We start from the raw sequence: 26826 nt of genomic DNA on the forward strand, positions 1-26826 counted from the left end.
AGTTGGAAAACTTATACTAACTAATGACATAGGGTTGACAAAATAAATGTATTAACAGCTAAATCTGACATTATCTACAAAGCAGTGTTTTATTAAAACATTAAAGATAAAACAAATACTCAGAACACGGTAAAATAAAGGATGAGATACATTCTTTATTGTAATTAAAGTCTTCAATCATCAGCTCAGCTGCACTGCAGGAATGTCACATCAAAAGATTTCCAAACAAATCAAGAATTTCATCGTCTTTGAAAATACAAAAGAAAATCAGCAAAAACCTTCCCAACCATTGCACTTCAATGGTTGGCAGGAATGAAAAAGATTTTTTTAAAAATCATACAAACCAATAAATTTTGAGATTTCAGATGAGCAGAGCTGGAAATATGCAAAAGATTAAATTATTCAAAATCAAAACTACTTCCAGTTCTTCTTTCGGCTTCAAACCATTTAGAGATGAAAACACTTTCAGGTCAAACAGATTCTGGACGTTTTCTGCAACATGATTTAAAATAAATCACACAAAAAAATCAAAACAAACTGCAGGATTTGCTACAAAACACATAAAACTGCAGCTTCACAAAGATTCACAGACAAATAAAAGAAAGTCAATGTCTTCAGCTTGATTCAGGGACGGATAAAGCTGATAAGTTCCCACTTTCAGGAAACTAACAGCTCACAGCATCACCTTCACTTTCCCGGTTTATTCATGTCAAGAACATAAACTGGTTCTGTTCATTCTGCAAATAAATTTAAAGATTATACAGAAAAACAACATTGATTGAACAGAAATAGCTGCTTTTAATCCCATCCAACCCGTTTCTGTTCTTATATTTCTGTCTGAACAAATCTTTAGAAATAAAAGATGCTTGTTTATAACCCAGGGTGCCATTTTGGACTCTTAAAAAGCCAAATTTAGTAAATTTATCAGATTTTTCAATTATTTATAATCCAAATTGAGCCTTTTTTCTTAGATCTGCAGCGAACAGAACCAGAGGGAGGGACTCTTCCAGGTCTGGGCTCAAACAAAAACGTTGCCTTCACTTTCGATCATACAGCAACAGAAACAAGGCTCTTAATATGAAACAGGAAGTAATAGCAAAGAGGAATAACTTCATGATGAGATCAGCGATTGAAGATGACGAAGGATTGTTTTTGGAAAAACGTTTAAAGAGCTTCATGTTCAATGCTGTGAATAAAGGTGGAATAAGGTTCTGGTTCTAAATGATATTCAGGATCTTTCTGAGTAACTTTTCTCACTAAAACAACAGAAAAAGTAAAAAATGACAAACAACCAATCAGAGAGCACTTCAACTCAGTTGCTAGGCAGGGAATGTTGCATTGAAGTTCAAGGACTGTGCAGCTCTCTGGAAAATCCTGAATCAAACTTCTCATCTCAACGAGGCTCATGGGTAACGGAGTATTTTGCCTTACGTACGGAAGATCCTTGTTGCCAGAAAAGCAGAAAAATTAGATTAATTTTGAGCGTATTTTAAACTGAAATACTGAATATTTAACTTTCTAATGTTTGAAGTTCCAGTGTGAATCATACAGCGCCATCTAGTGGCACAAACACTGAACAACGTTTAACTGTTGGACTGCTGTCAAACCTCCTTTTCAACATATTAGCATCTTAAGACATGTTTAGTGTTTGGACATCAGTTTGATAATTATTAAGTATCTGAAACCAGGAATCTCAACTGAACATTTAACAAACCACTTCAAGCTAAATACAATTTATTTTCTTTATTTTTTAATTAGTTTATTTATGTATTCAACTGTAATTTTTGGTCTTACTGTTTGGCCAGATTTTTTAATTGACAAGGCCAAAAAAACAACTGAAAGTTAAAAACTATATGAAAGTTTTGTTGTTATATTTTTTGTGTTTCTGGAAAATAAGCAAAAGATTTTGGCTTTTTTGCTGCAAAAGCAACACATCAGTTTATGTTCTGCTTTCATTTCAACTTTCAACCTTTTTCTACATCTTTAGGCAACAACGGGCTTCCATAAATCCAAAAACTAATTTCTTTACCCAACACTTTTCTTGTAAATGGCCCTTTAATAGAGATGTCCCTATACAGCGCCCCCTTGTGTCAGATGCTTAATAAATCAATGAAAAGCTTTGGATGTTTGAGATTAAAGCCGTCTTCTGTGTTGTAAACTCGTGCTGCATTCACTGTCTGACAGAAATTACTGTTTATTTCAGTTTTTACATGAATTTGGTTGTTTCCTGAATCAAAGACGTGAAATCAATCAGTTCAATTCAAAAACAAAAACCACAAACTGTGAACTTTGCTTTTTTTAATTGCAAAAAGACACTGATTATCTGTCTCGCTCCTCATCTTTGTTTCCAGGTCAAACAGGAGGAGGGAGAGGTGCATGATGGGTAGTGTAGTCTGTCCCTCTGCTGTGGTGACGGGGCTCTATGAGATGGCCTTGGCTTCAGGGAGGAAGGCTTCCCAGTATTTAATGAGCTGCGGGTCAGAAAACAGACGATTGTTTTGCTTTTAGATTCTCATTAAAAGTTGCAGCAACAATTTTAAAAATTTGACACAAAAGAAAAATGTACAACTTCAAATTAAATTCCTGTTTTGTTTCAATTTTTGTTTTTTAATAAAAAATGAGTGATGTCAAAACTTTGATGAATAATAATAAACATGTTCCATAAAATATATTAAACAAAAACAAGTCTTTTTTTCGTGTAACTCAGGTTTAAAATAAAATGTTTTACCTGCTGCTGTGTTTGAACCAGCGACTCCAGGTATTTAACGATGATCATTTTAAAGTCCTTAACTCTCTCCTTCTGCAGGAGAAACATGGATGGATTGAAACTAACAGAGCAGAAAGCGCTGGATTTAAAAAGCCGAGTCCGACTCGTACCTCGAACCTGCTGACTTCTTTGCGGATGGTTTTGGAGATTTGCTCGAAGTCTCTCTCGCCCTGCTGGACTTTCCCCTCCAGCTGAAACACAGAAGGCAGAAAATATTCAGTTTATTTGTCTTTAATACATGCTGCCTGGTATAAATGTGTCATTTAATTCTTTATTGCACCAGCAATGTGGGGCCACACTAAGAAACTTTCTTAAATTTTGAAAATAAATTTGTAAAATTATGAGAAAAGTCATTTTAATTGGAACAAAGTTTAGACAGTTATAAAGTGATCAGCTCACCGAGTCCATGTGGTTCTTTTTTTAAACACTCAGTCGTTTGCACAATCATTACAAATTACAGCAACTGATAATAATTTGGCGTTAAAAAAATAAGCATTTTCTTATTTGTAACATATAAATAATGTATAATTTCACAAGACACTCAACATTCCTTTAATTTGAATTAGATTGCATTCAGGGGTTCTCATAAAACTACAACTTTTATAAATTTATTCTCATTAAAACAACTTTATTCTCGTATTATTGCGAGTTTGCTCTGCAGCTTTCTTTTGATAACGACTATTCTCATGATTAGAAAGTTTCTACTCACAGTGAGAAATTTAGAAAAAACATAATTTTAGTATTTTATTACAGGTGAAAAATATTCCGCATTAGGAAATTACTTTTTAATAACTCATCACTTATGTCTAAACATATTTACTGCTCTTAACGTCTTGACATGACCTCACTGTAGATAAATCTGGACTTTAACTTTCTGTGAAATTCAGTTTTAATTTCAGCTTCATTAATAAAAACATTTAAAAACTTTTTGGACTGAATAAAATCGTTTAGGTTCTGCTCTTGGGGGCGTGTACCAACATTTCGTCCAATGACAAAGTGAGAATGGTGGGCGGGGCTTGATCAGGCTACTGAACTCAACCAATCAGAGCAGACTAGGATTTAAACCAGCAACCTACTCATTAAATCACCGTTTCAGAGGAACTTCAAGGTTTTAAAAGTCAAATTTAAGGTCAGAAAGATTTTTCATCTCTACTCAGACCAATTTATGTGGCGGAGGATGAATGTGAAAACAACTATAAGCAAAAGCAAAAACATGTTGGACTAAATGTGCGAGAGGTGAACTAAATGAGGCAAATGAAGGCGTGAAGCAGGCAGCAGACAGGCAGCACACAGACAGACAGAAACAGGCGGGGGCGGGTCCTACCTCCTCAATCTCCTGGTGGTGGGAAGGCATGGCAAGGAAAACGCAACAAAATTTAAGAGGCTGGAGAAAATAAACTCAGAGCTTCCAGAACCAAAGAGGAAGATCCAGAAAGATGAGTAAACAGCGAGGAAGAACAAAACCACTGAGGGAAAATTTGCAAACTTACAGAAAAAATGCTGATAAATTTCAGTCCTTTAGTGGATTTCATGAAAAATGATCAACTGAAACTTTAGGAGAAGTTCAGAAAATGTCTGGAGCAGAAGTAGTTAATATTCTGAAAATACTCCTTAGTTTTTGGTTCTAAGAATCTAAAACTTTTATTTTGTGAGTTTAAATAGGATTAAAACTGAGAGCAGACATTTACATCGAGTTACGGCCACTGAAGATGGAAAAACAAGAACATTTCTGCCAGAAAGTCTCAGAAATTTTCTAGAAAAAACAGGAAATTTCTGAGTTTGAGATTTTAAATACTGCAGTGATTGAGTTTATTGTTTAAATGTATTTATTGGCCAGTTTTATACACGTCAGTGACTTTAAACTGATTATTGAGCAGCAGTTTCCAGCTGACTGCAGTTTGTGTTTGGTGCCCACAGGGGGCAGTGTGGGTTAATGCCCTGATTTACAGCGGAGGAGCCTTCATCACAGAGAAGCTTGATGATGATGATGATGATGATGATTATTAGACACAACTGGACTCAAAATGAAATTATTTTTTTCTAATTCAACCAAGAAAGGAAAATTATTTTGACAGGATTATTGTTACTTTTGTACATTTTTGTGAGTAAATGATTAAAACTGACATTTTTTTAGACAAAATCTTTTTATTAAAGTTTTTAACTTAGAGATTGCATCGCAGCAGAAACTGTTCATTAACATTAGAGTTAATTTGCTGATTATCCCTGGTGTAACGCTGAACCTGCAGGGTTTTGGTTTTGCTTGGTTGTGTTTCGTCCAGGTTCTGCTCCCAGGTTTCCCTGTAGGTCCGGTTTGGATCAGCTGCAGGTTTTGCTTCGTTGTGTTTCTTCCAGGTTCTGCTCCCAGGTTTCCCTCCAGCTCCGGTTTGGATCAGCTGCAGGTTTTGCTTCGTTGTGTTTCGTCCAGGTTCTGCTCCCAGGTTTCCCTGTAGGTCCGGTTCGGATCAGCTGCAGGTTTTGCTTCGTTGTGTTTCTTCCAGGTTTTGCTCCCAGGTTTACCTCCAGCTCCGGTTTGGATCAGCTGCAGGTTTTGCTTCGTTGTGTTTCGTCCAGGTTCTGCTCCCAGGTTTCCCTGTAGGTCCGGTTCGGATCAGCTGCAGGTTTTGCTTGGTTGTGTTTCTTCCAGGTTCTGCTCCCAGGTTTCCCTGTAGGTCCGGTTCGGATCAGCTGCAGGTTTTGCTTGGTTGTGTTTCTTCCAGGTTCTGCTCCCAGGTTTCCCTGTAGGTCCGGTTTGCATCAGCTGCAGGTTTTGCTTCGTTGTGTTTCGTCCAGGTTCTGCTCCCAGGTTTCCCTGTAGGTCCGGTTCGGATCAGCTGCAGGTTTTGCTTCGTTGTGTTTCGTCCAGGTTCTGCTCCCAGGTTTCCCTCCAGCTCCGGTTCGGATCAGCTGCAGGTTTTGCTTCGTTGTGTTTCGTCCAGGTTCTGCTCCCAGGTTTCCCTGTAGGTCCGATTTGGATCAGCTGCAGGTTTTGCTTCGTTGTGTTTTGTCCAGGTTCTGCTCCCAGGTTTCCCTGTAGGTCCGGTTTGGATCAGCTGCAGGTTTTGCTTCGTTGTGTTTCGTCCAGGTTCTGCTCCCAGGTTTCCCTCCAGCTCCGGTTTGGATCAGCTGCAGGTTTCCAGCTGCAGCGGTGAGGAAAATGAGGAAAACTCGTTTTCCCGTCAGAAAAAGCTGCTGTGTGTTTTCTGCTGTCGGAGCCGAAGCCCGACTGCTGACAGGAAACTCCAAATAAATGTGGGTTGTAACTCTACTGCGATCGCTGCGCCTGCAGCCTCTGACAGACAGCCCCCCCCTGATGCTCCGACCCCCGACCTCGCTGTGTGTGTGTGTGTGTGTGTGTGTGTGTGTTCTGACGGGTGAATTTGTGTGGTGACGGCTTCAACAGAAGCTCTATTAAAGTACTTTTCGACTCTCCTGTTTGTCGTTGTGAGTTGGGCTGAAGTCTGCAGACGGGAAGGAAAGGAAGTTTTCGGATGACTGAGCCGAGTTTCTCCCGGCTGCCGGACGGGATCCGCTTTGTTTCACTGGGAAAGGATTCAGCTGATCAGAGCAAAACGCTGCAGAGTCCGAGGAAACAATGATGATGATGATGTTCCATCAAAGCAGCTTCTAAATTCAGATTTTACTAAAATGTGCATCCATTGATTCTGCATCAGCTTTAATCACAGGTTTCATTTCTTCACTCTTCAGATCAGATCAACATTCTGCCTCTTTTCAGAAAATAAACAGCTTAGAGCAACATAAAAAGCCTTGGGGAGAAACCTGCACCAATGATAATTAAATGTAATGCTGCTTTCCACCGCCAGGGGGCGCTCCAGACTCTGTCATCTGGGGTTAAAGGAAAACACTCAGCTTCCTGTTGCAGCCTGAGGTTTGATTTCTGTGAAAAAATTAGCCACATGAGCAACCTGATGAAAACGAAACGACCCAGAGTGAGAATGTTGACGCCTTCTGGCGTTTTCTGGTTTAGATTTAATTAAATCAACAGAGCGATTTGTCGATTAAATAGTTTTTAAAATTATATTCAAGCCCAAAAGTATTCACACCCTGCCAGGCTCATGTTTCTTCTGACTTGAAGTCATATTAATGTTTTGGATCAAATCTGATGATTCCTGATATGAATCTGAGAATCATTGGTTGAATTATGAGTATTATAATTATGAGCTGTAAAAATCTGAAAATCCACAAAATCTCAACTTCCTGTTAAAAATTAAAATCATAGAAAATCTGCTGAGTAATGTCAGAAGATGCTGAAACAAAGGTTGCCATGGTGATTACCAGGTTGTTTCAGGAAGCCCCAGCAGGGATGAAAACGAGAAGAAGTGAATCTTTCTCTGATCCGTTTCAGGACGGTACCAGTAGAACCCGACCAGATGAACCACAGCCCTGTTCTGCCCGGCGACCCGCTCGGTTCTGGACTCCCTCACCTCTTTGATCTCGTCTTTGGCCTGCTGCAGTTTGTCCGGTTTGTTGGTGAACTGCAGTTTGGCTTCAGCTTCCCGTTTCTTCTGCAGCAGCATCTGGCTGTCCTGCCACTTCTGCCACGTCTTCATGCGGTGGTCAAACACCCCCTGGACAAAAACACGCTCACTTTCACAATAAAAGTCACAGAAATAAAAATATATAGCACTTTCCTCTCAGGTTTTACTAGGATTTTCATGTCATCATTCCAAGGATCCAAATCTGGATCAAACTGGACATTTGGGAGGAAATATTTCCATGTTGTGAACTTTTTCGTCTGCCCAAAACTACAGTGACCCTCCGTCTAGTTGTGGATTTTTATCCAAATTATTAGCGGATAATTTATGTGGCACCAGATGTTTTATGTACAACATATCTCCATCCATCTATTTTCTTGCACCCTTGTCCCTCAGTGGGTCAGGAGATGCTGCCTCTCCAGCTAACGTTTCGGGCGAGAGGCGGGGTCACCTGGACAGGTCGCCAGTCTGTCGCAGGGCAACACAGAGACACACAGGAGACACAACCATGCACACACACACTCACACCTAGGGGCAATTTGAAGAGGCCAATTAACCTGACAGTCATGTTTTTGGACTGTGTGAGGAAACCGGAGTACCTGGAGAAAACCCACCATACACAGGGAGAACATGGAGACTCCATGCAGAAAGACCGGGAATTGAACCCAGAACCTTCTTGCTGCAAGGCAACAGCTCTACCAACTGCGCCACTGTGCAGCCTTTGTACAACATATCTAAATTATTCAAAAGAAAATGCAGCCTTAAAAGCTGAAATATCTGGACGCCATGCTAATTGACTAGCTATCAGATGGTGTTTGCAAAATGGCTACTCTAGAAGCGCCATTTATTGTCCTTGGCTCTGATTGGCTAAACCTCAAGAATGGAGATCAGGAAGATCACAGATAATAGTTTTTGAGTCAGGACCAAGACATCTGTTTGATGTAAAAACATAAAGAACCAAAGTAAATATTTAGATTTTCCTGTCTCTGCGGTCGTACCTTGACGGCGCCGATCAGCCGGACGTAGTCGCCCAGTAGCTCGGAGAACAGGTACAGGTCGGCGTTGGCCTGGTCCTGGTGCAGCTGGTCGATCTTCTCCTCCACCTCGGCCAGCTGGGACAGAGCTCTGGACAGGGCCGTGTGGTCCTCGCTGTTCCCCAACATGGCCGCCGACTTGGCGAACTGCGCCGTGTTTACGGACAGCTCTGGAGGCGAGAAGATGAAGAACTTAAACGTCTGATCCGTACGTCGGGAGGATCCATCGATCTTCTGAGCTGTCGGATCGTAGAGTCCTTATACTTAAAATAGCTGCTAATGACGTCGTTTTAGGAAAACTCTTAGAACTTCTTGAAATTTTCAAGGTAAAGATTATTATCATTAAACCACCTTCAGCCTTAATAAATGTCCTAACATTATTAAATGTTCTGTCTTATGGTCAGAAGGCTGTGAAAACACCAACAGAAAGGGAAGTCCATGAAATGACCAGAGCTCTGCCAACAGCAGGTTCTGCATAGGGATGCCGTCTGCCAATTAATTCAATTTTACCGTTTCATCATCGTGACTCACTTTTCTTAATCCAGTGTAGATTCCATGATTTGGTTAATTTCCATCAACTGATTGCTTGGATTTTTTTTAATTTTGTTTTGTGTTTCAACCAATTACAGATAAAACTAGACTTTGATTTATTTCATAAACTCAAGGAAGCTACCAGGTCATATCCTAATTTTTAAGACAAGCATCATCAAAATCACAACAAATCTAACTAGATTTAAGTTAAATTGACATTTTAGACGTATAAAAGCCAAACTAGTTGATATGCTTTTATTTTGGTAACAGGAAGTGTACCTTTCCTGTGACAGACGAGCGACTCCACGCTGGCGTGAAGTTTCTTGAGCTGCAGGTCCAGATTCTCAAAGTGCTGCTGCTTTTCCTCGAACCACTGATGGGAAAACAAACAGAATCTGAAGAACGGCTGAAATTTTCTCCACTTTTTAAAACTAAATCCTTCATTCATCTCGTTTCTTCTTTAATATTTCCTCTGTATCGTTTAGATTCTCCTCCTCTATTCTTCCATCTATCTTAGTTTTTTGCCGCCTCCTCTGTCCCTCTTCCTTTTCGTCTCATCACTTCTTTATATTCCTTCCATCTTTCTTCATTTGTCACAACTTACTTTTTTCTTTTCCCATCTTATTCCTTCCTGTTTCCCAGCAACTTTCCCTCCTCTCTCTCTCTCTCTCTCTCTAACTTCTTTGTCGTTTCCATCTCTCCTTTAACTTCCTTATTTACTCTCCTTCCCCTCTCTCTGTTCATCGCTCTGGTTTCTTCCACTCACGGCGTCCGACTCGTTCATCTTGATGGTCATCTTGTTGACGGCGTCGGCGGCCTTGTTGACCATCCGCAGGATCCCGGCGCTGCTCAGAGCCTGGGTGTTGACGGCGCGCGGCAGCTGCAACACAAACTGAAACTTAATCCGTTTTCTGTGGCTCTTATTTTTTATTTAATTATCATTCCCATTCGTCTCTCTGCTCTGGTTGGAACGCTGCTGATGTTTTCCTAAATCAGCCACTTTATGTGCGGAGCTACTTTAGCAGAACCAATCGGACCAGGTGGGAAACAGGCTCATTTCTCTTCATTTTGGGAAAGTTTTACCTTCTCCCCTTCCGGCCGCTCAGACCTCATTTATCCGGAGCGGCGGCGGCGCTGAGGGGACGGCTGCGTCCCCGGGGCCCTCGGTGAGGGAGGGTCGGGGGTGGAGTAGCTCTAAATTGCATCTCGTCCGCTCGTGTTTCATTAACCGGACCGGACGGAGCGCCGCGCTCAGCTTCCCGGCGATTCGTCTGATAGATCTGTGACACGGAGCCATTTATCGGAGCCAGAACAATCCCGGCCGCAGTTAGGCGTCGGGTGGACGGGAACCAGGGCGGATCGGTCGGAGGCGACAGGACGACGCGCTGCAGACGATTAAGTGTGAGTGGAAATAAATGGAAGAAACGTCTTAAAGCCTGCGCTAGTTTCCAGAGGACCTCTGGTTTGACCTTGTTGGGGGAAAAACGAAACAAAGACATCCGAGTTTTCAGCCTTTTTTCAGAGAGAAGTGTTATTTATCTGTGTGTCCGGGAAAAAGTTAAACTCAACAAATATTGGAGTCAAATTTTACTGGATTGGGTGAAAATGTTTATATTTGCTGAAGATAAAAAGCTTTACGAAGTGATTTCCCTGACAGAAACAAAATAAATGACAGAATGAATTCATTTACTGGTGATTGGTGACTTTTCTACACAGCAGGTGGAGGTTTTAGTACTTTTTACACCTAAATCATCAGGTGTAAAATAAAACCAGCGGCTACGGGACGTTTGGCACCGCTCAGGCTTCAAGCAGCCACTGAAACTCATTTCCTAATTCTAATACCCATAACTCTAGGGCAGGGAATTTAGTTCTATGACTCAAATATTATCCAACAGCTTTGAGTCGGGTTGAAAACGGACTGTAATCAATCATCTGTCACAGTGACCCAAATTCAATTAGAAACATCAGAGAGAGAATAGGACGTTCAAAAATTGAGCATGCGTGTAGAAATGTGTGTGTAGAAACTGCACAGACATAATATTCAGATTATATCCACTAATCTGATCATTATGGGTTAGATTTAGTGTAATTCATGAAAGTGTAACTAATCCCCAAACAAAGTATACTCACTCATTTTTATGTTTCCATCTTTATGTTTCTGAGGAATTAGTTTTAAGTTTTTGTGTACATTTTCTTAACTCTGGTACATTTAGCCTAAAACCATCTCAGTGCTGCCCTCTGTGGGTTGAACAGTGGCTACTGCAGGTGAATTTTTCCATTGGTTCTAGCAGCACAGCATAGTTAATGTCCACTTCATGTATCCATGAAAGTCTCCAACAATAAGAAATAACAACGTTCATTCTTTCATTTTTTTAAAGTCTGAAAAGTTGCTAAAAATAGCAACAAAGTCATTAAGTTGGCAGCGTTGCTTCCTTTGTCCGGATCACATGTGGCCACGCCCCCAGTGTCTCTTGGCTCCGCCCACTTTGTTTTTTTTTTCTAAATTCGTCAGGGAGCAGGGCTACGCTATCACAGGGGCGCTGGTTACCCTTTAAATGTAAGAGAAATAAACTGAAAAGCAAAAGATGTTCACCAGAAATCTGCAACCTGCAGGTCTGGATCTTCTACGACGGCTCCAAATAAGTCTGGCTACAAATTACAAAAGATAATATTAATCCTTTTAAACAAAGTAACAAATGTTGGTCTTAGAAGTTTTTTCATAAAACTGGACAGAATGGTACTAAAAGTACCAGGAGTATATTTTACTTGGTTTTTTTACATTTCAGAAGTAACGCCCCATTGAAGAAAATGTATCTACCTTTTTTTTGCTAAAGTTTCATGATTTCCTTTATTTTAAAACCCAAAAATAGAAATAAAATGGTGGTTTCTTTAAATAATAAAGATTACAATGAGTTGGGAGAAAAAACTGGCCAGTTAATATTATTTTCATCGGACAACCAGAGAAAATCTAAAGTCTGACCCCAGGATTCAACAGCATTTCTGTTTGTTTGTTTTCAAAGGTCCTGAAATGATGAACCAAACACCTTGAACCCTCCTGGAATCATTGAGGGATTTTTATTACCCATTTCTTGTCTGGAATTGGCAGTAATTCAGCTTCCTGGGGACAGTTTTCCCTCTTTAGGAGGACAGGAGTACAAATGAAAGACATTTTATAACCAAGTAAAGATGGTTTTGGGTAAAATCAAACAAAATGTGTGCTTTTCAATTTGGAGCTAAAGCAACAAACTTCCAATTTGGAGCTCAGACACCAGCAGTTTGCAGGTGTTGATTTTCTGCAGTGAAGCACAACCAGCAGCAGTTTCTAAGTATTGATGCTGCTCTTTGTCTTTTTTATTAAAAGGGGCTCCAGATGAGGCAGAAATGTGGAGATAATGAGCAGCTCCTGGTTAAAGCGGCTGATTTACCTCGGTGCTCTCCAGGAACTGCAGGACGTCAGGATCCTTCAGCAGGATGGGATGTTTGACCGTTCTCATCAGATACCTGCAGCAGGGAGGAAATCCCGATCAGAAGAGGAAGAGCAGCGTTTGTTCGACCACATCTGGGTTGTTAATGCTTCCTGTTTGACGTGCTCCGCTGCTGCCAAACATCTAACTTCACTTTTTAGCCATTTTCAGCTGCGTGAAAATCCATGTGGAGCTGGGAAGCCAGTAATGAGAAGCAAACGAGGTCACTAAATCATAAACATTCACAGTTTATGACAAAAAAGAAAAATGTGTTTCCTAAATTTCCAGAGTGAGGATTTTTGTCCTCATTAGGCGTTTCTGAGTGTTTGTCCATCAGCATGTAGTTCTGCCACTCTGAGCTCCATCAGCTGTCGCCGGCTGACCTTCCTGCCAGTCAAACGGCATCAATAAAGGGCAGCAGAATGTCAACCCCGACCCGTCTCCTCACCCTCCAGCCTCCTCAGTATTCTACATACAAACACAGGATGTGTGTTGTGATAATGATGTATCTAATATTTGTAGTTTAACCTTTCAGCCTTTACTGTTCTGATCTCTTTGAACTTTAATACGCGGACACACAATGAGAGAAAGGCAGCATTTTTCACCTTTTAGACAGTTTAGGCTAAAACTGGTTTTAGCCTAGAAAAAGGTTTTCATGTTCTCTGTTTAACTATAAATAAAATGGTTTAATTTATAATATCAGCTATGTCTGATTTCAAGGCTAACAAAATGAAAATTAGTGATTGGCTGCTGATCACTTCTAGATTTGTTAAAATTGCTAATTTTCTTAGCAGTTAATTACTGCTGAAAAAATAACATAGTCCATAATAATATAATTTAGCACCTAAACAACTACTAACAAAATTATTTATCAGAAGTATGTGTGGCTATGATGTAGCAGCATCGAAATTAGCTGCAGTTAGCTGCTTAGCACTGCTTGCAATGCTAAGGTAATTAACGCAGTTAGCAACTAACAAAACACTGCTAGCATAAATAACGGTCAGGTGTAAACCTACTGATTTTGTCTAAAGTGCTCATTTTAAATCAAATGATTGGCTGTTTCTGAACTGCCAATGTCCACAACTAGCATCTGTTAGCAAATTACCAGGAGTTAGCAGCTAAATGCTGCTAACAGAATCAGTATTAACTATAACAATAGTGGTTAGCACCTGAATAACAACTGCTAACAAAATTAATAGTAGTTAGATGATCATCTGATAATTTTTCTATAATTTTTCTATAAGTACTTATGGTAAGTACTTGTGGTACCATAAGTACCATAAGTACTTGTGGTTGGCACGTAGCAGCGCTCACCAAAATGATCTCTAGATAGCTTCTTAGAACTGCTAGTCTAGTTAATGCTAGTAGCAGTTAAAAAAAACAACGCTAACATTAACTGAACAAAATGTTCATAGTGCATCTCTATTTTTTATACCGTAATTCTTTGCACTATATATTTCAAAGTCAGCGTTGTGCAGCTTTATTAAGTAAAACTGAGTAAATATCAGAAGTATGACTCCAAGTATATGTTCAGTTTCTGAAGCTTATTAATTACTTTATAAACAAATTATTAAAATAAATGTACATTAAGCAGCAAATATTACTTTAAAAACGAGTAACACTTATTTAAGTCAAAAACGTTTTTATAATTAACTACATTTGTGTTTCTTTCTCTTCTTCGTACCTCTCTAGTGCGGACCTCCTTTTCTCCACAAACTCGTTGGATGACTGATCCTCCTTCCCAACTTTCACTTTGGTCATCCCTGCAGAAGAGAACAAATATTTAAGATACTTAAAATATTTATTTTAGAGAAAATTTTAAAGACTTTAAGCTTGAATTCCTCTTCCTGACATCCTGAATATCTAATAATTTGCTTTGAGATAAATTATTGAGAACTGCTTGTAAGAAATCAAAAATTCTCCAAGAGTTTTCTTCATCTTCAGCAGAAGATGATGATGCAAACCCGTCAGACTGTTAAAGCAGGTCATAACCTGATAATCTCTGTCACTGAAAGCCCAGAACTGTCATGGTTCTAGTTCAACTTACCCACAATGCTTTTCTCTGGTGCAGGGGGAACAATGTAGCCTATGTGCAGGTACTTGGAGGCCAGTTTACTGTGCAGACCCAGAAAATCACTGAAACGCCTTTTAACTGCAAAGTCTCTCTGCTTAAACAGAGACATGGAGGACTGAAAGAGACAGACATAAAGACTTAAAAGCTTTTAAAATAATTTAGGAAGCTCCAGCAGTTGGTTCTGTGAAGGAACCAACCAGAGAACATCATGGAGGTCTGAAACTGTCACCACATACTAACTCTAAGCAGTGAGGATTTCCACATAGAAGCAATCAAGATGCACCTTTTATAGACCAATGCTTTCCTAAAATAAACTGTTGTCTAACAGAGTGACGCAGGGCTAAAAATAGAACATTAGTAGGTAAAAATAAGTCATCAAGGAGTATTCTTCTGCACCTAGGCTCTGATTTGACCTGGATGAAAGATAAAAACTCAGTTTGATGGAACTCACCTTCGTTGTCACCTTGTAGGCCATGTATGCGTTCATACCGTCACCTGAAACACAGATACCAGTTTGAACTGCTCTGCTTGTTTCATGACACGATGTTTTAAAACAGAAACTCTGATAAATAGAATAACTGATTATTGAAGGAAGAATGCAGTTTAGTTAGCTGGTTGGACTGGTTATTAACCGTTTTATTTACTGCTGTTGATTTAATGTTTAAACACAGGAACTGAGGACCAAGTTGAGAATTAGTTAACTATAAAAACAAGGCTCCTGAAGGTTCTACCAACTCTAATTTAACACATCTTAAGGCTTTTATGAATTAAATTTAACACGTTTCATGACAAAAATGTACTGTGTCTATCATAGATTTGAACTAACACACCGCACACACAAAAAAGCTAGCTAGCAAGGATATATTAGCATCTAGTAACTAGTCACAAAACACTATCTGTGTGCGCAACTCAAAATTTGACAACAAATTCCCACAATTAAAAAAATAAAATAAATTACATGATTATATGAGATTAAATAGGCATGTTACAACAAAATCCAATAAATTTGATTAATATATTTAAGGCAACCTTACATTTTCATGAGCAAGATATCTTAAGGCATTAATTTTAGATACATAAAGGTTAAAAGGACACACTGTTAAAAAAAGTTGCTGTCTGATCAGAACAAACATGTCTTCAGGTAAAAACAAAGAAGTTATTGCTGCTCTGTTGGAAATATACTGTAGCTGCAGTGACAAGTATAACCTCCAGGGGGCTCCACTGTGTCAATTAGTAAGTTTGATGAAGCAGATTCAGCTTTGCCCTCTATTTTGGGAAAAATATCATCTCATTCTTGTTATGCCCAACTTTTTGTTTCACCTCTTTTAATGTTGGGACATGCCGAGTTATTTCAGGGCAACAGGGACGTTTATCAGCGATGACCCACCAATTTTCTCAGGATCTGACACTGATATGTGGATGTCAAATGAATCTCCACCTTCTTCCTCTTCAATCTACAAGAAACAGAAACAAAGTACTTTCAGTTTTTTCTATGAAACATCATTCTTTTTAACATTTCATATTTATAGTAAAACACCGTGTGTGTGTGTGAGCACGTGTGTGTGTGTGTGATTACTTCGTCAAATGAGGAGTGTGTGAACATGTCATCATGTGTGTGGCCGATGCGAGGAGTTATCACTGAGGTGGGGGGCGTGATGGGAGTGATGGCGGGCGACGGGCCGTCAGACAGCAAAACGTCTCTCTCTGGACTGTCCAATGACACCTCCTCTGTAGCCTCTACACACACACACACACACACACACACACACACACACACACACACACACACACACACACACACACACACACACACACACACACACACACATACATGCCGTCATGTCTCAATGGAACCCCTGGGTATCGACTGCTTTATGGGGTCAAAAATGTCCTCCATGTTTTGTTTTTTTTTTTAACAGATGTTCTTTTGTTATTTTGCACAGATTAAAATATCACCAAAGGCCAGTCAGGGACTCTAGAATGAAAAGTCTGAGAGAACAAACATCTCACTAACAGACAATACAAAAAAAATGCTGAAGGTCAGCACACTCTAAACATCTGAAATACCCTTCAAAACCACTTTAACAAACACAAATATCCCAAAGTCATAGTTTAGGTTTAAAGCTATATCAGCAAAAACAACTACATATTGGCAAAAGGGTATAAAAGCAGATTATTTGAAACATGTGATTAAAAACAAAAAATTAATTAGTTAAGAAGCAGTTCATATGAAATTCCTTAAACACAAATATGATTCAAAAGAGTAAATAAGTTTATGAGTTGGAACCTTGCTAAAAAGATTTTCCAGATAATCTTCACCATAACATTCTTGTCTCCATAGTGGCCCCTCGATTAGACTACTTGGTCATTTCCATATTTAAAAGAAAAACAGGAGCTCTCATTTACAACCTGGCTCATTTCATGCAGTTGGAAATATCCCCAAAACTGTGCACTTTTTATTATCCGAGTAAGAAATAAGATAAAATTCAGATGGTATCATAACCTTGAACAAACACACCATTACAACAACAATTATATTAACAAAAAACATTAAAATATAGGTAATAATTTATAATGTAAGTTCCAAATACAGAAACTACATGTAATTTTACTTAAGAATAATTTACTCTTCAATTTTGATGGAAAGACTTTCAAAGTGGAAAAAAACCCCTAAAAAAGTTAAATATTTTGTGCAGCTGCCTTGAGGGGGCGCCACAGCAGATCTTTTCACTCAGTTTCCCTCAGAGCACTTCTTCTGCTGTCTCTAGGTCAATAAACACCACTGGAAGCACTTCAGACACTTGAGTAAAGTATAAATTAAAGTAAAATAACCTTTGTTATTATTATTGTGTGTGTGTTCATACCTGCAAACAGATCCTCGTTGTCATCATCAAAAAATGAGTCCTGCTTGGGTCCATTTGCGTTGGTGCTGATGTCCACCGCAGACAGACTGGCTGGTTGTGACTAAACACACAGAAACAGAGACTTAAAGCGACTTAAAAACCAAATAAACAGAGCATGTTGGGTTCTTTACGTCAGAGATGAACAAATACAAACTGAAACCCAAACAAGCATCCAGGATCTCTGAAATAATCCAACATCCCATAAACCAGATTCTAGTTTGGGTTTGTTTTTTTTACTCAGCTGATGTGGACGAAAATAAAGGTAAAGATGTTCATGATGGGATTTTCAGAACTAGTTAAATTCTTTATGGAAAAATAAAACCCCTTTTTTAAAGTTTTATCAAACTGATGAGATTAGGACTGATCAACATTTACTCTAATCATCTCACAGATTTCTAAGCTTTCATCTGAACAGGAAGTTTCATTTAATTTTAATTTTCTGTCATTTCCCTAAAGGAGGAAAGTTTTACTGTTGCTGGGGGAAAATGGTTTAGTTCATGACTGTAATTATTGGGGAAATGATCAATAACCACAAATACAAGAAGAATAAAACAAATGAAATGGTGGTTAACAGTGTAGTATTACTATTACTCCTCCATGTCAAAGAGTCTGTTTGTTCTCAAGTAGCTGATGGATCCTTGTTGAAGTCCAGACAACAAAAAGAAATGCAGTTAACGACTCAACGTAGTCATAATGTTTCTTTACTAAATCGGTGAGGTAGCAAGGTTTTCAAAACAAGATAGTAGTTTATGAACATTAAATGGCAGAAATATGATGGAGATCCTTTGAATACGTCTGGTTGATCTGTTTTGTGGTCTCCTCCTAAAGGAGCAGGAAAGAAAAGCGCATGTGGCTCAGAGCAGGCAGAGTTCAGAACGTCACAGATCCCAGGTGAGCGTCTGTTACATCATAAATTATTGTTTGTTCACATAGATATATGTTCTCACATCAGTGCCACTGCTAAAACACAGTTAAAACACCCACAGGCTAAATTATCTTTAACGTTTGGTTAACAAAGGCATATCAGTAATTCAGAGGTTCTGAAGGCCTTTATTTTGTAGGCAGGATAAAGTTTAGATTCTCTCTCAGTCCCAACTCCTTAATTTCAGTCTAGTTCAGTGGTTCTTAACCTGGATTCGAATGAACCCCAGGGGTTCGGCGGAGCCTCTGCCGACCGCGGAGGTAAAGACACACTTATGTAAAGTCGTGATGACGCCCCGCTTTGCCATCACTTGCTGCAGCGGATCACGTTACATTGCTTAGCCAATCAGAGGATCACGTTACATTGCTTAGCCAATCAGAGGATCACGTTACATTGCTGAGCCAATCAGAGGATCACGTTACATTGCTGAGCCAATCAAAGGATCACGTTACATTGCTTAGCCAATCAGAGGATCACGTTACATTGCTGAGCCAATCAGAGGATCACGTTACATTGCTTAGCCAATCAGAGGATCACGTTACATTGCTTAGCCAATCAGAGGATCACGTTACATTGCTTAGCCAATCAGAGGATCACGTTACATTGCTTAGCCAATCAGAGGATCATGTTACATTGCTTAGCCAATCAGAGGATCACGTTACATTGCTGAGCCAATCAGAAGATCACGTTACATTGCTGAGCCAATCAGAGGATCACGTTACATTGCTTAGCCAATCAGAGGATCACGTTACATTGCTTAGCCAATCAGAGGATCACGTTACATTGCTTAGCCAATCAGAGCTGCGGAGGAGCCCTGATTGAAGGAGCTCCACTCTCAGCAGGGATTTAAACTTGTGCCTTTATTTACTTCAGCAAAGCTCAGTCTTTACCAAATTCTATAGTCTAAATCTGCTCCTTAGTCGCATCTTTTTGGGCCTGCTACTGCCTCTAGTGGTGGGGGATGGTAACACAACTAAGATAATTACATTACTAAATCAGAATACCGCAAAGTATTCGGTGTGGGGGGGGAGAGTTGGAATAAGAAGGGTTCGGTGAATAAGCATATGAACCTGGGGGGTTCGGTAACTCAAAAAAGGTTAAGAACCACTGGTCTAATGGCTGTTTTTTATTGCCTAGTTTCTGCCATCCAGGTTTCATCACCCTGAATCCATCAGTGCAGGAGAAGAATCTGATTTCTTCCTCATATTGCAGCAGAAACTGTTGACAGAAAACGTGGACTTCGTCTCAGAGAAATTCCTTCTGCTCCTTAGTAAGCAGCGTTTTCCCACAGAAGAAGCAGACAAACCCTCCCAGCCGTGTGTCGTCCTTCCTGCTGAAACTCGGAGCGTTCCGACTCTTAACGGAGGCGAAAAGGATCTGTAACCTGATCCAAACTGACCCGTTTTCCACTCAGTGAGACAGAGAGACATAATGAGACAAAACCTCAGTTTGGAGTTTAAGCAGGAAGCTGCGTCTCAAAGTTTTCTGATCATATTCTCCTTTCTGCAGCTTTTTGATTTGCAACATGAAAAATCAATCATCCAGCAGCAGCTGATCCAGAAGCTGCTGCTGGAGTTCTGACTAAAAGATGGAGACACACCCCGGTTCTACGTCACCCGGTTCTACGTCACCCGGTTCTACATCACCTAGTTCTACACCACCTGGATCTACACCACCCAGTTCTACACCATTTGGTTCTACATGACCCGGTTCTACATGACCCGGTTCTACATGACCCGGTTCTACACCACCCAGTTCTACACCATTTGGTTCTACATGACCCGGTTCTACACCACCCGGTTCTACATCACCTAGTTCTACATCACCCAGTTCTACACCACCCGGTTCTACATCACCCGGTTCTACGTTACCCGGTTCTACGTTACCCGGTTCTAGACCACCCGGTTTTACATCAACTAGTTCTACACCACCCGGTTCTACGTCACCCGGTTCTACATCACCCGGTTCTAGACCACCCGGTTTTACATCAACTAGTTCTACACCACCCAGTTCTACACCACCCGGTTCTACATGACCCGGTTCTACACCACCCAGTTCTACACCACCCGGTTCTACATGACCCGGTTCTACATCCCCGGTTCTACACCACCCGGTTCTACATTACACAGCCCGGTTCCACACCACCCAGTTCTACATTACACAGCCCGGTTCTACACCACCCGGTTCTACATGACCCGGTTCTACATCCCCGGTTCTACACCACCCGGTTCTACATTACACAGCCCGGTTCTACACCACCCAGTTCTACATCACCCGGTTCTACATCACCTGGTTCTACACCGCCTGGTTCTACACCACCCAGTTCTACATCACCCGGTTCTACATCACCTGGTTCTACATCGCCCAGTTCTACACCACCCAGTTCTACATCATTTGGTTCTACATGACCCGGTTCTAGAGGCCTTCAATGAGAGAATAGACCTTAAACTACTGCTGGTAGCTTAGAAACCACTAAACGGCTGTTGTTGGATCAACCTTCCAGATCTCTCAGGTCTCCTGGATCTGTTCTGCATCCAGAACCAAACAAGAGAAGCAGCATTCAGCTTCTATGCACCACAGATCTGGAACAAACTTCCAGAAAACTGAAAAACAGCTGAAACACTGAGTTCCTTTGAAGCAAGACTAAACCCCATGTGTTTAGAGTTGTTTTTGAAACATAATAAATGAAACTTTGACCAAGACATTCGATGCGAACTGATGATTTTTGTGACGGAACTCGGTTTAGTTTTTCCTGGTGTTCAATTGGTGACTGTTTGGTGTTTTCATAACTTTTTATTTTTGTGTTTTTATGGTGTAAAGCCCTGTGAACGGCCCTGTTGCTGGAATGTGTTGTACTAATAAACTCTAGTGATTGATGAAAACAGGATTTGAGTGAAAACCTAAATCCATACATCTCTCAGTCAGTACGGGACATTTTTAATGTTCCTCCAACAGTTTTTAAATGTCTACTTGTAAATGCTGAACTTGCAGAATGCAGGAATTAATTTGCTCCTTTTTGTGTCCAACTTGACTTTAGATGTGTTGCTTTGCAGAAACACCCAAAACTGCTGCAACAAATTTTAGCTTAGCAACATTTTTTAAGTGAGGCTAATCTAAGAGATTCACTTTATTCTCAATTTAATTTTGCTTATTAAAATAAAAATAATGGCAGATTTTTTTTACATCTTTAAAAGTTTCTAAATGAAACTGCAGCAGTTGACAATTAAAAACCACAGAGTGACGCAACTTTACTGCTGAGCCAGTTTAAGACCAACGGCCTGTTTTCATCACACATGCTGCGACGTTCAGCCAGAACCAGCAACGTTCAGCCAGAACCGGCAACATTCAGCCCGAACCGGCAACGTTCAGCCCGAAAACCGGCAACGTTAAGCCAGAAAACAGCAACGTTCAACCCGAACCAGCAACGTTCAGCCCGAACCAGCAACGTTCTGCCCGAACCGGCAACGTTCTGCCCGAACCGGCAACGTTCAGCCAGAACCGGCAACGTTCAGCCCGAACCGGCAACGTTCAGCCCGAACCAGCAACGTTCAGCCAGAACCGGCAACGTTCAGCCAGAACCGGCAACGTTCAGCCCGAACCAGCAACGTTCAGCCCAAACCGGCAACGTTCAGCCAGCACCGGCAACGTTCAGCCAGAACCAGCAACGTTCAGCCAGAACCAGCAACGTTCAGCCAGAACCGGCAACGTTCAGCCAGAACCAGCAACGTTCAGCCAGAACCAGCAACGTTCAGCCAGAACCGGCAACGTTCAGCCCGAACCGGCAACGTTAAGCCCGAAAACCGGCAACGTTAAGCCCGAACCAGCAACGTTCAGCCCGAACCAGCAACGTTCAGCCCGAACCGGCAACGTTAAGCCCGAAAACCGGCAACGTTAAGCCAGAAAACAGCAACGTTCAGCCCGAACCAGCAACGTTCTGCCCGAACCGGCAACGTTCAGCCCGAACCAGCAACGTTCAGCCAGAACCGGCAACGTTCAGCCAGAACCGGCAACGTTCAGCCCGAACCAGCAACGTTCAGCCAGAACCGGCAACGTTCAGCCAGAACCGGCAACGTTCAGCCCGAACCAGCAACGTTCAGCCCGAACCAGCAACGTTCAGCCCAAACCGGCAACGTTCAGCCAGCACCGGCAACGTTCAGCCAGAACCAGCAACGTTCAGCCAGAACCGGCAACGTTCAGCCAGAACCGGCAACGTTCAGCCAGAACCGGCAACGTTCAGCCAGAACCAGCAACGTTCAGCCAGAACCAGCAACGTTCAGCCCGAACCGGCAACGTTCAGCCAGCACCGGCAACGTTCAGCCAGAACCAGCAACGTTCAGCAAGAACCGGCAACGTTCAGCCTGAAAACAACATTGTACAGCCCAAACCGGCAACGTTCAGCCTCAACCGGCAACGTTCAGCCTGAAAACAGCAACGTTGCCGTGATGCAGCATGAACTAAACTACAGGATCATTTTTCAAGCTGCTGCAGATGGCAGACGTGTTGCTGGGTGTGTCTGGCAGCAGGTGGACGTTTCTCAGGTCAGCGCAGGATTAAAAACAACAAGCCTGTAGAGGCAGAAACAGAACCGGGCTCACAGCTGGCGTCCAGGAAGAGCAAAGGAAGGACAAGACGGACAGATTATAGCTGACAGGACATAAAAGAGGAGAGGATGAAGGACTGAGGAGGAAATGAGTGATGATAACCGTCGACTTCCTCCTTTCTTACTCAGCATCGCGTGAAGGAAACACAGGAGGAAAACGTCACATTTAAAAGCAGAATAAGAATGAAAACGACTGAAATCAGAGAAACAAACTGAAGAAGCAAAACTTCACAATAAACTACATATTTTAGTTTCGTTTTGAACTCAAACAGTAAATTTTTAGCTGCAGTCCTAATTTTTTGACTAAGGCTGCAATTATCTTAGCAATTGATTATTCTAATGATTAATCACTAAATAAATACTTAACTGAGCAATTTGTGCTTGAATTAATATTAATACAGCAAAAGGTTGTGCTGAACAAAAATAACCAGCAAGTAACTTTTCAGCAAGATATCGAAGCTCATTTTAACTCAATAATTCTTAAATATTGATTATTTGTCATTGCACAGCAGACCTGGGAAAAATCCCATGTTATAAATATATGTGTAATAATGCAGAACATTTTCTGGGCTTCACAGTTCCAGCAAAACCACTGAATCCAATAAGAACCCGGCTGGGAGAGGATCATCATGAATCAAAAACAAAATCAGATCCAAACTGATTGGATCTGCAAAGTGACGCCTCAAAGCAGGAAACAGGACGAGTCACAGGTTAATCAGCACTGGACCCGACCCGGTCCACCTGAAAGGGAATAAAACATCCGTTTAATGAGGCTTTGTGAGGCAGCGACACTGTGAACACACACACACACACACACACACACACACACACACACACACACACACACACACACACACACACACACGTCACTGAATAGCTGCTGTAATACTTGAGGAAGACAATCATCACCAGGAATGAAACCCAAAGTGCTGACAGGACAAAAAGAGCTCAACCAGGCCTCTATTAGTGTGTGTGTGTGTGTGTGTGTGTGTGTGTGTGCGTGTGTGTGTGTGTGTGTGTGTGTGTGCGTGTGTGTGTGTTTCTGAACTGACATTAGGTTCTGATAAACCCATTTCTGCTCCTGATTCTGCGGTTTGTTTGTGTTTCTGCAGCGATAAAGTTTTATTCAAGCCTCTGCAGGAGTAAAGACGTTGCGCTGAAAGCTGAGCCGATGTTCCTCTTCAGGACAGGAGAACACGAGACAGAGCATCAGGCTGTGAACAACTGTGATGTTTTCACGTCAAACTGGACCAGAACCTCAGAGGACCGGTTCTGACATGTTGCCAAATCCTTTCCATGCAGCATCAAAACGGTTCTGCAGGATAAAATGGGTCCAACCTCCCAGGAAGGCGACCCAGTCCAGCCTGCTGTATGAACATCTGGGTCATTGCTGACCGGCCAGGATAATACATTTTACAGGACGATAAAAAGCCCCAGTAATCGATGTGATGAACCATAATATTGTCATTTTGAAACCTTTTTGGAGCCACATGGTGATAAAGAGACAATAATGCAAGTTCCTCTGTCAAATGGTAAAAAACAGAAACTGGACGAAATCTTCAAATATCCAAAACAAGTAATAAGAATATAAACCGCACGCAACCAAACCATGAATAAACTGGATTATGAAGTCAGAGCTACAGCTCATCATCAGAGCAGAAATCAATGAGTTCATTTAGTTCGTCATCAGAATCGATTGATTGATTAATTGCTCATTTGCTTACAGCCTGACATCAGTAGAAACTAAAACATAACTGATCAATATGCTTCACAATAACAACTATATACATATATTTTAAAAAATTGGATTTAATGGTAAAGCAGTGAAGAAACTCAGAAACTTTGACGAATCGACTGTTTTGGACCTAAACAGCAAAATAAAATAAAAAAAGGCAAACCGTTAAAATACCGATATAAAGAAAACAGTTTAAATTCAGAAACCAGACAGAAGAAAAGCTGTTAGAAATAAAACCAAAGCTGGACTTCCAGCTGCTTTCTGCTCAGATCAGGTTCTGAAAGTCCAAATCAAGAACTTCTGAACCACCAGGTGGATCTATAAACAAAACACGCCCTCCGAAATATTACAACTAGTTTTTGATTTCACTTCTTCATCCCATAAACCTGATGGGCCGAAAACCTGCGGATGTTGGTTTCTTCACTCTGACCTCACAGAGCAGCACAAAGCTCGTCCAGCTGCACCTCAGAGAAGATTTTAGACTTTAAAAACGTCAAATTCAAGCATTTCTAAGCAACGGGAAGAATCCTCTTCCAATGACTAACAGATCATAGTTTCTATCTGAGAGCAGCAGGAAGCTGCAGAGGTCGATGAGCATTTTTCTAATTATCGTTTACAGTTTGGGTAACATGTTCAGAACCCAAAATAAAAACCCAGATCAGCCACGTTATCACTCAACGGTCCTTCAGATATAAAGATAACATGGAGAAAAAATACTTCAAGGCAACTTTGTGGCTTTTACTCAGAAAACAGCGAAGGTTTGGTTTATTTATGGGCCAAAAATTCAAAGATTGTAACTTTTAATAGCAGTGTTTTCATTTACACACTGGCTTCTGTCCGGTTCTGTCTCTTAGTTCATGTTTTCACACTAAACCAGACAGAAACGCGTCTCAATTGGTTATTCTGATCCTCTATCTGGTTCTATGGAAGCCCATCCCTGCCTTCAAATAAAAATTGAAAGCCCAACAGGAAGTAACATTACGACTTTAGTCTGAAGTTATTATGACTATTATTCTCATTTTATTACAAATTTATTATTGTATTATTATGACTATTTCTGTAGTATTATGACTTTATTCTACGGTTACTATGACTTCATTCTGGTAATATTGTGACTATATTCTCACATTATTACAACTTCATTTTCATAATACTATGACTTTATACTCGTACAACTTTTATCTCCTTATACTATTATTTTTCTTAGTTTGTCCTTTATACGCTGTTTTACTAAGAGAAAACTATAAATTATAATTAGCCATGAAAAGCAGAGCAGTTCATCTATGGTTTGGACCAGAATGAATATAATTCAGTGAAGCTTTAAGGTTTTATTTCCTTTTCTGACTGTTAAAGTCCCATAGAAATGTTAAACTCGTGTCTTTATTCTTTAATGTTTTTGTCTTTAATGATTGTTGAAAATAAAAAAACAGATTGAAGAACAGCAGAACTGCAGCATTACAACCGTTTCTTTTTTCCTTGCCTCCCCTGAAAGCACCACCCTGCTCACCTGTGTGACCGTCACCTGACCAGCGCGTTTATTTGCACGGAATATTGACCCTAATCGGCTCCTGTACATGTGGCAGTAATGGCCACTGTTTGGAGATAAAAACCCAGTTTCTCCTCTAAAACAAGACTGAACCCGAACCCCCCGTCCGAACCGAACTCCATTCATCCATGCTCGGATTTAAGCGGAGTTTTCCTCTGCTGTCAGCCGGAGCCATCACGCCCTGCCCGGCTGTCTGCCTCCCCTCGGCCTCCCCTCCCTCCATCACCCCGCCGCCTCCCTCCTGCCTCACCTCCGGGGTGGCGGCGCTCGGCTCCGGGAACAGGTCCTCTCCGTCCTCCACCTCATGAAAGTCGGTTCGGTCCGGTGGAGGGTCCCGGGCTGTGTCCGCCATGTTTCTGCTGCTAACGGAGATCCAAACACCGAGGAGCTGACAGGAAGAGAGGAGGAGCAGGAGTCAGGAGGTTCTCCTGCTGCGTCATGTGACTGTCCTGCTGGGAACCAGAGAGGAGCGGGAAAACGAAGATGGCTGACTCTGATTGAAGTTTTATTTTATTTCATTCTTAGCGAATGTACAATAGTACACAAGTACATATAATAAAAGGTTTGTTACAACATCTAAATAAAGACAAGTGAGAAGCAAATTAAGAGTTATTGTTTTTCCAATTTTCGGATTATTTAAATCCAATGTTTTAACAGAAGAAGCATATGTTTTAAATATGTTTTAAAAATTATTACATCATATAGTTCATCCAAAGAATTGTATCAATTATGATAATATGATGTTCTTTCCAACTTT

The 26826-nt window shown here is 40.9% G+C and overlaps 1 protein-coding gene and 1 long non-coding RNA gene across 3 annotated transcripts; one reads left to right on the forward strand and one right to left on the reverse strand.

Annotated features, from left to right (window-relative positions):
• Positions 1-135: 135 nt before the first annotated feature.
• snx2 (sorting nexin 2) lies at positions 136-26519 on the reverse strand. Its single transcript, XM_008419495.3, has 15 exons — positions 26320-26519; positions 17228-17327; positions 15940-16100; positions 15751-15817; positions 14815-14858; positions 14337-14478; positions 13974-14052; positions 12251-12326; positions 9592-9705; positions 9105-9198; positions 8259-8464; positions 7210-7353; positions 2878-2958; positions 2729-2800; positions 136-2471 (listed from the first exon to the last, which is right to left on the reverse strand). Exons 1-15 carry the CDS (start codon positions 26419-26421, stop codon positions 2421-2423), a joined length of 1533 nt encoding a protein of 510 aa, XP_008417717.1. The 5' UTR covers positions 26422-26519; the 3' UTR covers positions 136-2420.
• LOC145552925 (uncharacterized) lies at positions 5032-5391 on the forward strand. Of its 2 annotated transcripts, none has more exons than XR_014089059.1 (3): positions 5032-5093; positions 5167-5239; positions 5313-5391. It is a non-coding gene; the product is annotated as an uncharacterized LOC145552925 (long non-coding RNA). The 2 variants fall into 2 exon arrangements; XR_014089060.1 differs by having other exon boundaries at positions 5167-5217; positions 5291-5380.
• Positions 26520-26826: the final 307 nt, after the last annotated feature.

The sequence above is a fragment of the Poecilia reticulata genome, chromosome 9 (genome assembly GCF_904066995.2).
Source record: "Poecilia reticulata chromosome 9, P_reticulata-male-v2, whole genome shotgun sequence".
Taxonomy (NCBI): Eukaryota; Metazoa; Chordata; class Actinopteri; order Cyprinodontiformes; family Poeciliidae; genus Poecilia; species Poecilia reticulata.